Source organism: Fundulus heteroclitus, unplaced genomic scaffold (genome assembly GCF_011125445.2).
Source record: "Fundulus heteroclitus isolate FHET01 unplaced genomic scaffold, MU-UCD_Fhet_4.1 scaffold_76, whole genome shotgun sequence".
In the NCBI taxonomy this organism is placed as follows: Eukaryota; Metazoa; Chordata; class Actinopteri; order Cyprinodontiformes; family Fundulidae; genus Fundulus; species Fundulus heteroclitus.
In genome coordinates, this window is record NW_023397208.1 from 982,488 (window position 1) to 998,955 (window position 16,468).

Here is a 16,468-nt window from a genome sequence, read left to right on the forward strand (position 1 = left end):
ATGTGTGTACCCGAAGCTAAAACTTGGTATTTCCCCCCCCCCCACACACACCACACTTTTCTCTGCCAACTGTCATGAGCAGGTGGACATTTCATTCCTCCTGAAATCAATTATCAGCTTTTTACTCGTTTGCAGCCAAGACGTTTTTTAACACTCAGGCCTATTAGCCTCTTAACCTTCACTTTCTCGTCAGACTCACTTTCTTCATTGATCAGTCCAACTTCTTTTGTGCCTTCTGACAACTCAGTAATGGTGTTTATAGTACGAGAACAAACACAGAGGGTAGAGGATAGACACAAAATGTGCTAGTTTATTTCTTTAATCCAAAGACTGGGTTTATTATTCAGTATTTCTGCTTGGTTAGGGAAAAGACTAAAAAGAGTCCACCGTTTTGACCTATACAAAGATCCGACCAGTCAGAACCTCTTCGACTGGATGAAATAAGACATAGTAAGGTGGTTAAAATGATATGTCATAATGTTAATGTCAGCGGGTTGTAGTAAGTACTATGAAAATAAAGAAAACCAGTTTGTTCGCTGAGCCTTTGCTGGTTCTAGCTATGTTCAGCAGTCGCCCTTTTATCAAAGAATTGCTCAGGATGTCAATATAGACAGGCTAGGACTGCAAGACATCAGATAAACATGTCTACGTCTTTTCTTTCTTTAGCACTGAACAATGCCTTCTGCACTATCTGGGATCTTTAAGATCTCAGCCGCTAGAAATATACAGTAGATGATTAAGATCAGTTAGTCGCTCAAACCCCAAATGCATATTCAGACTATGAAGAAAGCATGCTTGAAATACTCTATCCATCCAAATATTGCATCCAAGAAGTCCTTTACAAATGTAATATTGCACACACGTGTGGAGATGACAAATGCAATTTCAAATTTTGTGCAACTCCAGCGACAACCTTTTTTTAAATTTGCAATTGGTGTTTGTTTGTTTTTTCAAAATTATTATAATTAACTTAATTTTTGCAGTGAAACAAAAAACAGGATTATTTTTATATGCTGTTAGGTAATGAGTATGATTTGTTTTGTAACCAACTTCAATTCTTTGTCAATAAAAGTGCCTTTAAATATTTTGTGATGGTCTATGTTTTAATCAACACATTTACAGTGGCTTGCAAAAGCATTCACACCGCTTGAACTTTTCCACATTTTGTCCCATTACAACCACAAACATAAATATATTATTGAAATCTTGTGTAAAAGACCAACACAAAGTGGTTTACAATTGTCGAGTGGAAAGAAAATTGTGACAAAAATGTAACATTTGGCTAAAATGTGGAACACTATGTGTGGTGGAGAACTAAAACTGCACTTAACTCTGAACACACCACCCCCACTGTCAAATACGGTGGTAGCAGCATCATGCTCTGGGGGTGCTTCTCTTCAGCAGGGACAGGGAAGATGGTCAGAATTAATAGGAAGGTGGGTGTGGCGTAATACAGGGCAATCTTCGGGGAAAAAACTGCTGGAGTCTGCAAAAAGACTTCAGACTGGGGCAGAGGTTCACCTTCCAGCAGGATAACATAAAGCCAGGGCTGCAATGGATTGGTTTAAAGCAAAACATATTCATGTGTTAGAATGTCCCAGTCAAAGTCCAGATCTACACCCAATCAAGAATCGGTGGCAAGATGTAAAAACTGCTGTTCACAAACCCTCTCCACTAATCTGACTGAGCTTGAGCTGTTTTGCAAAGAAGCATGGGTAAAAATTTCAGTCACTAGATGGGCAACACTGGTAGAGACATACCCCAAAAGGTGGTCCACAAATGTATTGACACAAGGGGCTGAATACCTTTGCACAATGCCCTTTTCAGCTTTTAATAATATAAAAAATAAATCATGTATAATTTTCTTCTTCATTACTGTATACCGGTTTGTGTCGGTCTTTCACATAAGATTCCAATAATATATATGCATGTCTGTGGTTGTAATGTCACAATATATGGAAAAGTTCAAAGGGTATGAATACTTTTGCAAGCAAGTGTATAATGCTGAATTAAATTAAAAGTCATAAAACAACCAGGTTGAAATTATTTGAACCCAAATAGTCATTTTTTTTTTAGTAATCCAGATTATGGTTTAACCACTCTGGGGGAAGATTAACATTTGATTTAGTCACTCTAACACATTTTTTGGGCTGACCCAGCATCCCGGGTCAAACCCATAACCCTCTTCATATTTGACCAGCATGGTGGAAATAATCCAAATCTGAGTGTATAGAATGGGGACTAACCTACAACCCTGTGGAATTCCTGATATTAATGAGGAAGTTCAAGAGCTGTGAGGACTAGTTCAGATTAATAAGCCCAAACATTAAAAAATACTGTATGTGATAACTATTGCGATAGCATCAACCAAGACGGTTGATGCTGTGCACCTACTTCATGACTGTTGATGTTTCAGCTATGGGTTGCAGTTGCTGTGGCAGATCCTGTAAGGGTATTGACAACAACTTGGCGATGTCCACAGCACAGCTCCATCTGGACCAGCTGTTGTACAGAACTGTGATTTGTGTGTGCAACATCTGGCCTCTGTCTGGCTACATATTTGGCCAGATCGGAGGCCTCGACAAAGACGTGATTGAGTTGCTGCTGCTGTTGTCGGTGATCAGGTTGGCACTGGAATTTGGTTTTGGGATATGATGTTTAGTTGTTTCAGTGTTCATGCAGCTTCAATGCAAAGCAAGTGGATGGAAGTATTTGTGTGTTTTCTGCCAATGACAACATGGTGTCATGGCTCCTTCTCTGTTGCAACTGTTTTCATATCCCGCATGCTTTGACATTTATGTTGTTGACATAAGTTCTGATAATAGTCTGACAATCTGATAAAAGGGTGAAGCGGCGAAACTGCAGATGAATTTACTCCGCAGTGCATAGAAACAAACTGTTTTATCAAGTTCAGCATATCAACCAGAAGCCATATATAATGAACTGATCACAGGTCAGAATGCTTGTTTTATTGTGAGCATTATTAATTACACCACAACAGGACGTTTGGCCAGTGAAGACTGAATTATCTGGAGAAAAGATTTTATTTTATTTGAATGAACACAAATATGGATATTCTGGGGATAACTTTTCTTTGATGCATATTGCAAATTTTCGAAGGTATTTACAGAGCCACAACTGAGCAATTTGATCCGACCCATTTTCTCTTTCTTTTGTAAACATTAGATACCAGTAAAACCTTCAGAATTGCCCACCTGCAGTTGCAACAGCATTTTTTTTTATATTTTGTATCAACCACTTTTAAAGACCCACAATGAATGAACAATACTAACTAAAATTCCTGGAATATCTTAAATAAAAGTTGCATATTTTCAGAGTTTCTGGTTTTTGCATAAACCGTGACGCATACAGGTGAACTGTGAAGGAAGGATTCGCAGAACAAAGGAGTTCACCATTCTGGTGCTGGATGGCTTGTCATTCGTTAAGTCCTTATTCTTTTTAAAAGCCAGGTCTAAGTTTACCCTTCTACCAAGTGGTTACCACATATGGGCCACTGTATTACAAAAGATGCAAGTTATCCAAAAAAGAAAATGCAAAATGGAAATACATCTAAATATCAACAGAAATGTATCAGAGGCATTACTTGAACTGCAGAAACATATAAGACGAATAAATAAGTATATTTCTTAAGCAGGGATATGTGATATGTGAACATAGTTGCTGGCACAGTGGGTAGTGCTGTTGCCTTGCATCAAGAAGATCCTGGGTTAGAGTCTTTCTGCATGGAGTTTCTCCCTGTGCATGCGTGGGTTCTCTCCAGGTACTCTGGCTCCCCACAGTCCAAAAACATGCCTGTTAGGTTAATTGGCCTCTCTAAATTCTCCTTAGGTGTGAGTTTGCGTGAATGGTTGTTTGTTCTGTCTGTCTCTGTGTTGCCCTGCGATAGACTGGCAACAATACAAGGTGTACCCCGCCTCTCGCCCATTGATAGCTGGAGATAGGCTCCAGCAACCCCCGCGACCCCATGAGGGATAAGCGTGTAGGAAAATGGATGGATGTTGCCGGCATCAGACTTTGTGCACAGATTTCAGTAGAAGACCTCATACAGTCAGAGGTGGGTGGTAACTAGTTACATTTACTTGAGTATTTTTTTTAACAGGGGTCGTTTTACTTCCTTTTACTTGAGTAATATTATTAAGAATTATCGATACTCTTACTTGAGTAAGATTTATGGCTAGTCTTAACCTGACGCCGCCAGATAGATTTGCTCCGCATATCCATCTGGAAACCTTCCGTTGAAGTAATTTTGGGAAGGGGCGAAAATACTGGTTAGCTGATTGGCCTATGTTGGTGATAGACGGGCCAAATAAACCAATCAGATCAACGAAGCATATGACGTACTCTGTTACGAGCGACGACGAAAACACAACCACAAGCCAAGCTACTCTTGCTGCTGCAGGTAAAGGCTCGTTAGCTCAGCAAAGAAATACTCTGTAATTCCGATAAAACTTGCTCTATAGCCACACTAACGCTAGTTTCATCGGCTGAAGCCGCCATGTTCTTTAGACTGAACTGTCCCGCATCTCGTTGCGTCACACCTCAACCCGCCTCAAAGCCAACGCTGATTGGACGTTCGTTTGGTGAACGGCTCCAAATTTTCTTTAACGGAGAGTAGCCAGACTGATCTGCGAGTGAAACCTTGAAAGCTCGCGAGATCAGGATGGTCTCACGAGGCTAGGCTAGTCTACCCACTGTGAGTAACGTCAGTGAATAAAGAACAGACTTCTTTTAACCAAAATGCACCAGAGAGACACATATCTACAGTTTATGTCTAAGTGAGACTTCATGTTTGTACACAAGCTTAGTTGTTTTAATGTTTTTTTCAACCTGCTGAGCTCATTGGCTCATTTGGAGATCAGGTAACCACACAGTAAACAGTAGATATCGTCATTGGAAGTACCCTATAGTTTCATAAGCTTTAAAGAATTTTTGTATATTTTTATGTTAGTTTTTAAAATGCCAGAATTTGTACATAACTTAATATTTCTGCCTGGCTAATAACATAATTTTGAAATATTAAATCAGTTGTTATGATTAGTTACTCCACCCTCGAGTAGCTTTCTTACCATACTTTTTTACTCTTGAGTAATTCTTGATTAAGCACTTGTTACTTTTACTTGAGTAAACAATCTTGAAGTAGTGCTACTCTTATCTTTGTACAATCTTTGGCTGCTCTACCCAGCTCTGTATGCAGTGTGCCAGTCATGACCTTTAACTCAACCCTGTTGTGTCAAATTAAGTCCTGTATAGATCGATCTGTAAGTGAGCAAGGACCGAATCAGCAAAGAAGCCTAGACTGGGTGGGTTTTAAACCAGCAGTTTCTACAGTGTATAAAACAGAGCCTAAAACACATCCCTGTGGGATTCTTCTGTCGAGTAAGGAAGTGCAAGAGCTCGTAAGAATAAAAGTTTCAAATAAACCTTTGATCATAGATGTAGAGCTATAATGCGTAGGAAACAAAATATGGAACCTTCTAGAAAAGGGGTGTCAAACTCATTTTAGTTTAGGGGCCGCATACAGCCTAATCTGATCTCAAGAGGGCCACACGAGTAAACTCATTGCAACATTAAATAGAACTAATAAAAGTGAACTTGTTGTTGATTTTTATATTAAATGAATTTCACTTTTACACAATATATTATGAATAACCTCAGCGTTTTTAAGAAAAGTATGTGCAACTTCAACAGTACTTTCACTCAGTTAAACATTTACTTGTGCATTATGCATAAGAACTGATCACAGTGATTGTACAATGTTGAAAAACATTTATTCACATTTTTTTGGAACCGGGCCAGAACCGGCCCGCGGGCCGCATGTTTGTCATCCTAATTCTAGAGTAACTTCACTCTTGTATTTGCTTCATAAGCAGAATTTGAAAAACTTTTAGAGCAGAAATTGATCCCTTTTTCTCCCTGACTATTCTTTTTTTTCTACCGTAACACTTTGAAAAATGTTTTCAGGAGATTCAGCTTCAATTTTCTCCACTAAATTTCCATTAAACACAATTAAATAATCAGCTGAACTAATGTAACTAAAGCCATGTCCAACATTTGCACTTTTAAACCTATTTTCTATGTGTGTGTGCGTGTGTGTGCGTGTGTGTGTGTGCGTGCGTGCGCGTGTGTGACCGAACCAATGTATGAACTATGAAGGGACGGTCCGTTCATGGACCCAGAGGGAGAATGTTCTGACTCTCATCTGCCTGTTAAAATGTCCGGCGGGTTTTTTTGGTTATATGCTGACAACGTTTCCCAACCCAAATGCCAATTGTATGAAAATGTATATGCTGTTAAATATTAGGAAGTCAAAAAGAAAAAATTAGAATAAGATCAAATTTGAATTTGAGGCAAAATATCAATGTCAAGAGCAATGACCTCCAGAAAAAACAGACACCACATAACACAAACTTTACATTTCTTGATTTGGATTTAGTCTATGCTGATAATAGATATTTCCTCAGATATTTGGTGGAGGAATGGTGAAAAATGATAATGACGTGAATCGAGACAGTCGTGTCAGAGCGCCTAATGTGCCGCAGCCATCTGCTGCGGGGTCTTTGTCGCGGTTGCCATAGAGACAGCAGCAAACAAAGACAAGGTATGTCTATCATTAAACAGAAGCTCTCCCCTGTTTGTGCTGAAAACTTGAGATACATAAACATAATGCACACCAAACGTGGCCTCAGCGACAGATTCTGCAGGAATGTGTACCTGCTAGGTGTGCCTGTGCACAAGAGAGATGCATTTTATGAGCAGGCGTGATGCTGCAGATGGCTCAGCATATTCCCATTCTCCAGCAGCTCAGACGGGCTGGGCTCTGCTACTGCTGGTGACTTCCAGCCCCCCCCCACCCTCTTCCCCTGAGGAGCAGCGTAACTGTATACGCAAGCAAGTTCGGTCACTTTACACGAAAAAAAAAGGTTGTAGCAAATGACAGTGTGTGCCGCATGCGCTGGAGCAGAGTCCCTCACACACAAAGGCGGTTCTGAAAAACGGCCACGCTGGATCTCCGCCTAAAGCTGAAGACTCTACGAGATCATGTGGGGGAAACTGGAGATAAGGAAGCCGCTGAGAGCTCTCGCTAAAACAAACAAAAAAAAAGAAAGAAATCACAGCCAAAAAAAAGGGACTCCAATAAAGCTCCCAAACATGTGACAGGCTTGACCTTTGTATTCAGCGGGTTAGGCCAGAGCACAGAGCAGCAGTTCAAGTTTGAGCGGGCTCTCAAAAAGCAGAACGCATGGCAGCAGATCTATTTCTATCTATAGCCCGATCAGAATAATCGGCGGTGCACTATTTCGGTTCTGCCGGAAGGGTAAAAGTCCTCTCATCCTGAACTGTCGAGAGTTTCCGATAAAAGGTTAAAGAAAAGCAGATTAGGTCCAAAATCTTAAATAAAAATGCCACGGCACCTGCTAACAACCTGCAGTACACGTCCATGACCCGAGCACAGAGACCACACACACAGCTGCTGGTCTGAGCTTCACATTAAAGCAGACGGCTCTTCAGACGGGACAGTTGTAAGAAGCAGTGAGGAGGCTGTGTGTGTGTGAGTGTGTGTGTGTGGGGGGGGGGGTTATTTTAGGATCTTGTGCTGTGTATTATTTAGGGATGTAAATAACACACAACAGGAACCAGAGACTGAATTAACTGCCTTGTCTGTCAACATCTCAACTGCAGACATATTAGCAATCACACTGGACGTAAACTATAATCTTTAACCTGAGTCTGTCACGTTGTAGTCCTTCAGCTTTCAAAGCGTGCTAAAGCATGCGTTGCTGCTACAATGACAATGGAGGGGTGACGAGTCCACATAAACTCGGTTTATTTTTCTGCAGCCACTTTTAGAGAGCCGCCGGTGGCAAACGCTGCACAACGTCTCTCCCTGTTTTCTTTCAGGCCCCGGGCTTAATAATTAGTCCTTTTATTTTATATATATTACCTTCCCCTTTTTTGTATCTCAGTTTGTCCATCTGTCACTGTGGCGTGCCATGTGTCACACAGGAAGGTTGCAGCACATGTCAGTTCCTGTCGCAAACGAAAGCACAACTCAACGTCTACCCGCCCCACCGTGCCTTCATCTGTAGAGGAAAAAAAAGAAAAAGAGTTTGCTTTATCTAATGAAAAGTTCTCACGGCTTCCTGTTATTTCAGATTGGCAGGTAACCCAGAAGTGTTTGAGGTTTCTGACTTTTCTTAGTCAACTGACTTAGTTTTTGAATAATAATCTAAAAAAAAAAAAAAAAAAAAATACAGGGCTTTGCTAAACTATTCACTACTTTTAAGCTTTTTCACGTTTTTGTCACATTAGTATCACAGGCCCATTTATTTTGATGTGATTTTTGGTGATAGTCCTGCAGTATGACGTGCAAAGCTGTAAAGCAGAAGGAAAACAATGCGTGGTTCTCAAAAATCTGACCAGTGTGAAACTACAAGTCCTTTGAAGTTTGAATTTTTATCCTAACGGCAGATGGACCTTCGTCCCACTCTCTTTCCTCCTGCGGGATCTAACATGTTTTTCTCCCAGGATTGCCACCCACCTTCACGTCAACTCTGAGCAGCTTCCAAGCCGTTGCCGAATAAAGGTTTTACCCACGGCATGATGCGGCCACCGCCATGTTTCACCACTGGTGTGGCGCGTTCAGGGTGAGGCGGGGCGTTAGTTTTTTCGCCACACATTGTTCTGCAGGTAGGTCAAAAAAGCTTTGTTTTGATCTCGTCTGACCAGAGCACCTTCTTCCACATGCTGTACTTGGTTTGTGGAAAACTGCGCATGGGACAAAGTTTAACAACAGCTTTTATTCTAGCAACGTCTTAACGATGTCCTGTAAACAGATTCTCCCTCCCGAGGTGTGGCTCTCTACAGCTCCTCCAGAGTCACCATGGGCACCTTAAGTTCTGATCATGGCTCTACTTGACCAGTCTGCTAGTTCAGGTGCATTGCTTTGTCCTGATACGTTTTCAGATACATTTTCATTTTTTTACAAGGTGTCATTATTTGGGAATGTCAGAATGTACTCTGCTCTGGAAAGCCATGTGCCATTTTCTGACTTGTGTTGGTCTTTGATGTGAAATCCCACTAAAATACATTGCAGCTCGTGGCTCTGCTAGGACAGAACATAAAAATCGTCTAAAAAGGGTAGAAACACTTTTACAAGCTTTTTCCCGCCTGTATCGCATTGCATATTTCATTCAATAGAGATTAAGTGGGAGGGATTCGATCTAGCGAACATGGCTTTGTAATGCACCACCACCTCCAGTAATTACAACTGTGTGCCTAAATTGTTGGTGTTGCACAGGGCTTTACTGCGGCAGAGCACATCCCTCCCATTGCACAGCCCTTGTGCAGAAAGCAAACGCAGGCCTCGGGCTCCCTATAATTATTAGCACATTGTCCACGGCAGAGGGAAACGGAGGGTTCTGTTCTGAGGAGCTCACAAACTGCCTGCGAGCTGAATGCCGCCCGCGTGCTGCCTTTAATGACGCTGGTTCAGCGGGGCTTTCATACTGTAGCTGTGACACTGAAGCTTTTCTTTTTAAGCCGAGGCTCTGCCCCGTCCAGTGACGACACTGCTTTTCTTTTGCCCTTTCAAACCAAATCTGCTGAGCAGAACAACTGGCAATGAAGAAGAATTTCATTGGTCCTGTGGCTAGTGACAAAGGATTTATTTATTTTTTGCTTAAAGAGCCAAAGAAAGGGGGTGCTGTGGTGGTGGCGCAGTGGAGGCACGTGACCCATGTCCAGAGGCCTCAGTCCTCCATGTGGTCGTCCCGGCTGGTCCGTGGACCTTTGCTGCTCGTCTTCTTCCTCTTTCTCAACCCTACTTCCTGTCACCGTAATGTTAAATAAAGGTCAGTAGTGGCAAAAACCTGAAAAAAGAAAAAAAGACCCAGAGAAATACAAGCACCAGGATGCAAAGAGGACAGAAATAGCTCTGAAACTGTGAAGTAGCCTGTGTAGTTTCACACCGACACCGCTAATGCTTGGCTGCTCAGCAGCTTGTACTCCAGGATTTACAATAAGCCACATTTTAAAAAAGGTACCAAAGGGTTTTTAATCATTTAACAAAGTAAATTAGAAGGCATTTCTCAATCTGTATTTCTTTTTTTTATTACCAATACCAGTCATTTTAGATATTACATTGAAAAGGTAAAAAAAAAAGGAGTAAAAAAACTGTAAATACCTGGAAACTGTCACTTTAAAGTGCAGCAAAATGACGTCTCATCAGCAGCCTATGACATTTACTCTTTCATTAATCATCCGTTTTCTTCACAGCAGCAGATGTTTCACCCCATCTGGAGGTTTTGCCGGTCCGACGTAGTGCGCTGGTCAAACAGGGGTTGGCTTCATGAAGAAAGCTCCAAGAATGTTTTGACAACCGTTCGGCTGAGAAGGGCTTAGCTTCGTCGTTTGATTCATATGCATTTTGTTTACTCAACACGTAAGGTCTCCAATATATCCTCATGTTCCCACGCAGAGCACTTTGACGAAGAGTAAGGCTGAAATAAGCGTGTTTACATTCCTGTTTTTAACTGGCTGTTTAATTGTTCACCAAAACTTAGGAGCAAAGTGGTTCACTGGCTTTAGAAACTTAACGCTTTGAACGTTGTACCACTCTATGAACGGTGTTTCAGCTGCTTTCTGCAGCTCTGTCTTCTAACCCAGATTCATTTGTTCAAATTTTGTCATGTGTAAAACGTGGCCAACATGAGTCACAAGGGGTCCAGCTGATGGGATGAAAGCACAGCACAGCATACCTGCAGCAGGTATTTGGTATAGAGTGTCATCAGAGACAGCGATGCCAAGCACCTAAAAACTGCCTTCATTTCAGTGTAGGATCAGGGCATTTCTATTGATTTGGTATAATGGCTGAATAAATGTAAGAATAATCTAGATAATCTTTGAGAAAAATCTGTCAGAAAACTATAGTTAACATAATGAAACAAAACTATATTTTAATGGTTCCTTTAAAAAAAAATGATATATAATTTTTTTTTCTACATATAGATGGGTGGCATGGTAGTGTTATGACACGCAGAGTATCGTGACACTACCCCTCCTCCACCTGTTGCTGCGCACTGCTGGAAAGCAGGCTAAAAAAGAGGCTACTACCCTTTCCCCAAACCTTAAAAAAAAAAAAAACTTTTTGAAGTTATCTCCTGTTACCAAAAAAAAAGGAACAGACGATCGTGGTGTGAAAACAAAGGGACCGCACATCAGTCTTATTAAAGGCAACACCCGTGCTATAGCCGCCAAGCTACGCGTCAAGTATCTTTTGAGCAAACAACCATCAACCCTGCTGTAGCCCACAGGCCAACAACTATCCAGCACACCCCGGGGCGACATTCTTTGCAATAACTTTAATTTGAAGACTACTACTAAGTTAAGCAAGTGTGCGTTCTATATTTTTTATTTGTTGCTTTCGTCAACAGATTAACCAATGGATACGGATAACACTGTCATAACCGCGATATCATCTTTGCGCCGGTTTCTGTTCTGCTTTAAATCGAAGCGGTTAAATGTTAGTTTTAGATCTTTAATGCAATGGCGGTATGTTTAGTTAAAGTCATCAGTGAGAATCCAGCTTATAGCCTTGCAGCAAAACTAATATTAAGCACATTATAAAAAAAACAGTAAAAAAAAAAAAAAACATTAGGAGTAAAGGCTCAGGAGTGAAGCTTTAGGCACTTTTGCCTCCGACTCTGAGCATACTGTGTGTAAACACTTGAGCTGTATGGAAACAGCTGTGGGAGGATATAGACAGCGGGTGTCTGAGGTGTGAGGAGAAGAAGAAAAAAAAAAAAAAAAAAGCATGTATGCTCAAAATGGTGTTGGTTCAATTGACTCTTCCGCATCCTCAGCTTATTGCTCACATCTAAAATCACCAGTGATCACATATCCCGCGATTAAAAGTCGCCACATTTTAGTTTGCTATCAGCTCCCTCCCCTCGTCAGTGCTGATTTGTACGGCGCATTGTTTAATTTGGTGGTTTTCCGCTCAGCCGAATGAAGAACTGACGGGAGATTAGAATCAAAGGAGGAACGCCTGAGTAAACAGCTCACATAGGAACTAGCAGTGAGCTCGCTTTTTTGAGCATTGATTGAAGTCAACCCCGTCAAAGGCGTACAATAGGGCCGTCCCACACCACCCCCCCCCCACCCTGCAGCGTACAATGTTGGAGCTCCAAAGGAGAGAACAAAACAGGAGAGAAGGACACATTTAACAGGAACCTACAATTTTTTAGCATAGCGAGGGGCCAGGGGCGAGCCCTGCAGCGTTGGGAGGCCAGCTAGTGTGTGCAGCGCATGTGGCGGCGAGCGAGCGCACTGACAGCCGTACAAAAGGCCTGTGACACATGCGGCATGATTCACCGGCTCAGCGCTGACGCAACATCAGCAGCGCTCTCAAGCTCCTCTTCCCCTTGAGGGAGAAACCTTTCCAGGGTCTAAACCCCACCCGCCTCCCCTTCAGAGACACCATCCAGAAATCAAAGCGTAAATGGAAAATTAGACAGGGGCAAACTTGACACTTCTGGCTCTCGGCTGCCCTGAGAACTGAAAAAGCAGGAAATTCTTGTCTGGTGATCCTAATTATACAAAAAAAAAAACACCACCAGAGAGGCGGCAGGAGTTTCGTGAGAGATAACGGGTCGGCCTCATTTGTGTATCTGAGTCAAACAGCGCTGTCCTTCGGGCCGGACACACGCGGGGGGGGCAGCTTTCAACTCCGCGGCGGGTCAAACTTCACTTCGACAGCTGCAGAGCAAACACGACAAAAAGCAAACAGAGCGAAAGGCAGCGCCGCCAGAAAGCAACGCATTCCCCTCAGCAGGAATTCCTGCACTTTCAGGGGCCTTTGGAAAGTTTTTAGTTGTTTTTTACAAGACTCACTCATACAAAACACACATTATAGGATGTCACCTGCAAAAAAAATCAACCTCCTTTACATTCTGGTGAGTCATTTCTAAACCACTGACAATCTGCCAGCCCCCCAAAAAGAGTTTCCTGGCTCTCTTTTAAACCCTTTCTTAAGACGAGCAGCTTCAGCGGCTGTCGGCGCGACACCTGACGCTCCAAGCAGTGACATCAAGTGAGCAGGTAGAGGCGAAACAAGCAGAGGACGGGACGGCTTTGAAATAGTAGCCTGATGATCTCACGTGTGCGCTTCAGGGACAGTCGCTTACTCAGGAAAGGGGAGTGAGAGCGGCAGGCCGCTGATGAACAGACTTCGTTTTAAAGAAAGAAACCCCAAAGTTGTGATGGACGACGCCCTGATGTAACGAAGTGAGAACGCGAGGTTAAACACGAGAACGCCCCTGGCAGAGGCTCCCCGAGACCTTTGGCGGCTTTACCTCGCAATCACTACTCGGAAACCAGAGCTCTCATCATTTATTCACAAGTGACTCAGAGGAGCAGAAAGGAAACAAGCCGAGGCTCACTTCTGTTCGGTTTTGTCCTTCCTTCAGCTGTCATAAACGCCCATTGGTCTCGTTTCCTCTTTTTTACGAGCCTAACCCGTTTCAGAAGGGAAACATTGCTTCTTTTTTTTTTTTTTTTTGGTTGTTTTAGTTTTCTAAGCGCGATAGTAGCAACAGCTCATTGAAAAGGCACCACTTCCATAGTGATCTGGATATATATTTCTTTTATTATTTCAACAGCATAGCATAAGAAAAGAAAAAAAAAATGTGGAGGGGAGAAGAGAATTAAACAGCAATATGGTTTTAAAGTATCAACAGAACTGACTGCAGGACCTTGAACGGGCTGGTGATGTAAAGAAGCACCTGTTATGGAGGCGACCGGAGGGAAGAGGGGGAAGGGGGGGAACTTCGTAAACCTCGCCGGAGTCCAAAAGTCAGTTCAAGAAAAAGTGAAAAATTTGCACAACCGGCAAGTTGCTCACCCCCCCTCAAACTCCTCCTCCTCCTCCTCTCCCCATTCAAAGTGCAAACTCAGCGGCTGAGAATACCCTTCTCGGCCTTCTGCGGCCGTCTCAGTTTCTGGGGGCGGCACCTGGAACCCCGGTCCGTCCTAAGGCAGCTGAAACCACAAACACTTAATGGAAGCTCTGAGAGAAACAAGAGTGGGGATGAGGAGACCGGCGCCAACAGGTTGTGACCCTGAAGCAACCTAAAACACATATATATGCGTACGTGTGTGTGTGAATCCATATCACAGTGTGTGAATTAGACGTCATGGATGGAGTCGCTGCACGGGAGAGAGGAACTCATTCATTCAACCCGGTACAATCAGTCGCCGTTGGCCAAGGTCCTGGCACCTCCACGGTTACACATTCTGACAAACGACACAGGCGTCCTTTTTTTTTTTTTTTTTTTTTCGGGCCTTGAAAGTGATATGCTGATCTAGGAAACGGTCTCTGCCTGGACTGTCCCCTTCTTTTGGATATGCAGCAGAACGAGAACCAAATCAATGAGGAGGAGGAGGGTCCCCCTCGAAAAGAAATGATACAATAAAGAGGGGAAATAAACTAAAGCAAATGCAGCAAAAAGCACAAATGTAAGATGTGTAGATTAAACAGAACCGATTACACAGATTGAGAACTAAAGAAAACTAAATGAAACAAAAAAAAAAAATTTTTTTTGCTTAGCTGAACATTTTGGGATTAAAGTGAAGCAATTAAAAAAAACTAAGTAAGTCGCGACTCTCTGTGATACACATTAAGCAAAGAGATCGCTGAATTAATTGCTTTAAATTGCATCCTTATTTTCCTCTTTTGTCTGCTACGTTGTTGTTGTCCAGGCTGGTGGTCCGGGGGGGTCCGGGGGGTGGGGGGGGGGGGGACATTAGGATTTGTAATTTGAGGTAAGCCAGGTCAGGCCCTCGTATAGTCCATCCCCTGTCGTCGCGCACGAGGGCTGAACGTACCAATTCCTATCGCGGATGCGGGTCAGGCCCAGCTTCTCCTGGATCTCGTGGGGCTTCATGGCGTCCGGCAGGTCCTGCTTGTTGGCGAAGATCAGGATGATGGCGTCCCGCATCTCCCGGTCGTTGATGATCCGGTGGAGCTCCTGCCTGGCCTCGTCGATGCGGTCCCTGTCGGCGCAGTCCACCACGAAAATCAGGCCCTGCGTGCCCGTGTAGTAATGTCTCCAGAGCGGCCGGATCTTGTCCTGGCCGCCCACGTCCCACACGTTGAACTTGACGTTCTTGTAGGTGACCGTCTCCACGTTGAAGCCCACCGTGGGGATGGTGGTGACCGACTGTCCCAGCTTCAGCTTGTACAGGATGGTGGTCTTCCCGGCGGCGTCAAGTCCGAGCATCAATATCCTCATCTCCTTGTTGCCAAAGATCTTCGACAGCATCTTCCCCATCTTGGTTGCTGTGCATAAATAGTTCGTCGGGAGGAGGAGAAGAAGAAAGGCTCTGGTTAGAGGAGAGTTCGTGGGTTCAATGCGAAGCTACACACACACACGTGACGACGGGTGTGTGAAAGGCCGCGACTCTGGAGTCTTTACAGTACAGCTAGTTTGATTGAGGTAATGTGACCTGAGCAGTCAGAGGGAACGGTTCTGGTAGAGATTTGGTGGCTCCAAATGTAAAGAAGGGAGAAAAAAAAAGACATTCCCTTCCTTCAAAGTCAGCTTAGAGCACACACTCCCTCCAAAAAAGATAAATAAAATTAAAAAAAAAGCACAAAATAAGGGTGGGCTCTGCTTACAAGAGCTTTTTTTTCTTTTCCTCCCAGGTGACCGAGCAGAGTCTGGTTGAAGTCGCTCTCTCTCCAACCCAGAGGAGGACAATATAAATCAGGCCCAGGCCAAGCCGGGGGATCCCACTTCCTTCTTGGCCGCCGGCTGTCCACACTTAGCCTGTTTCTCCCACCTCGACGGGGTTTTCGAAGCACGCCGATTTCCCTCGCTAAACAGGCGGCGACGGTTTCGGAGCCCTCCCGGTCCGCTTCGGTACCGGGGTATCCACCGGAGGAGAGCTCAAAAGGTCATTGATTCATCCGACTTTCTTCTCTTTCCCCCTGTGACATAGGAGCGGTCCGGAGAAGGGAGGGGTGTTAGTACAGAGGACAACTTTGAATCCGAGAGAGAGAAAAAAATACTCTAGCCTCGCGCTCTCGTAAAAGCTCAACGGGAAACAAATGGGAGGAAGAAAAAAAAGGGGGAAATAGTGAGAGCGAGATAAATACCTGCGTCTGCGGCGACCATTCCCCAGTCCCCCGGGCCGTTTCTCCCCCACTCTTGCCGCTCTCTCGGCTCGTCTTCCTCCCTCTGTGTCTACCAGCCGCTCAGTCAGGCACAGCGGTGGCGGGGCTGTGTTACCGGAAAAGGTGCGGACCCAGATCAGCCGCCACTTCCTCTGCACCGCGCTCTCACACACACAGACGGAGTGCTGCGTTCAGGAACACGAGGAAAGCTTCGACAGCCGAACTTCCGAAGAAACGACCAAACGAGCTTATTAGCGTGGACATTTATTTATT

At 43.7% G+C, this 16,468-nt stretch overlaps 1 protein-coding gene across 2 annotated transcripts; it reads right to left on the reverse strand.

Annotated features, from left to right (window-relative positions):
• Positions 1-13,643: 13,643 nt before the first annotated feature.
• arf6a (ADP-ribosylation factor 6a) lies at positions 13,644-16,343 on the reverse strand. Of its 2 annotated transcripts, XM_036134191.1 has the most exons (3): positions 16,178-16,338; positions 15,698-16,009; positions 13,644-15,358 (listed from the first exon to the last, which is right to left on the reverse strand). In XM_036134191.1, the coding sequence occupies exon 3, from the start codon at positions 15,348-15,350 to the stop codon at positions 14,823-14,825; it is 528 nt and encodes a 175-aa protein (XP_035990084.1). In that variant the 5' UTR covers positions 15,351-15,358; positions 15,698-16,009; positions 16,178-16,338; the 3' UTR covers positions 13,644-14,822. The 2 variants fall into 2 exon arrangements, with proteins under 2 accessions (XP_035990084.1, XP_035990083.1); XM_036134190.1 differs by lacking the exon at positions 15,698-16,009 and having other exon boundaries at positions 16,178-16,343.
• Positions 16,344-16,468: the final 125 nt, after the last annotated feature.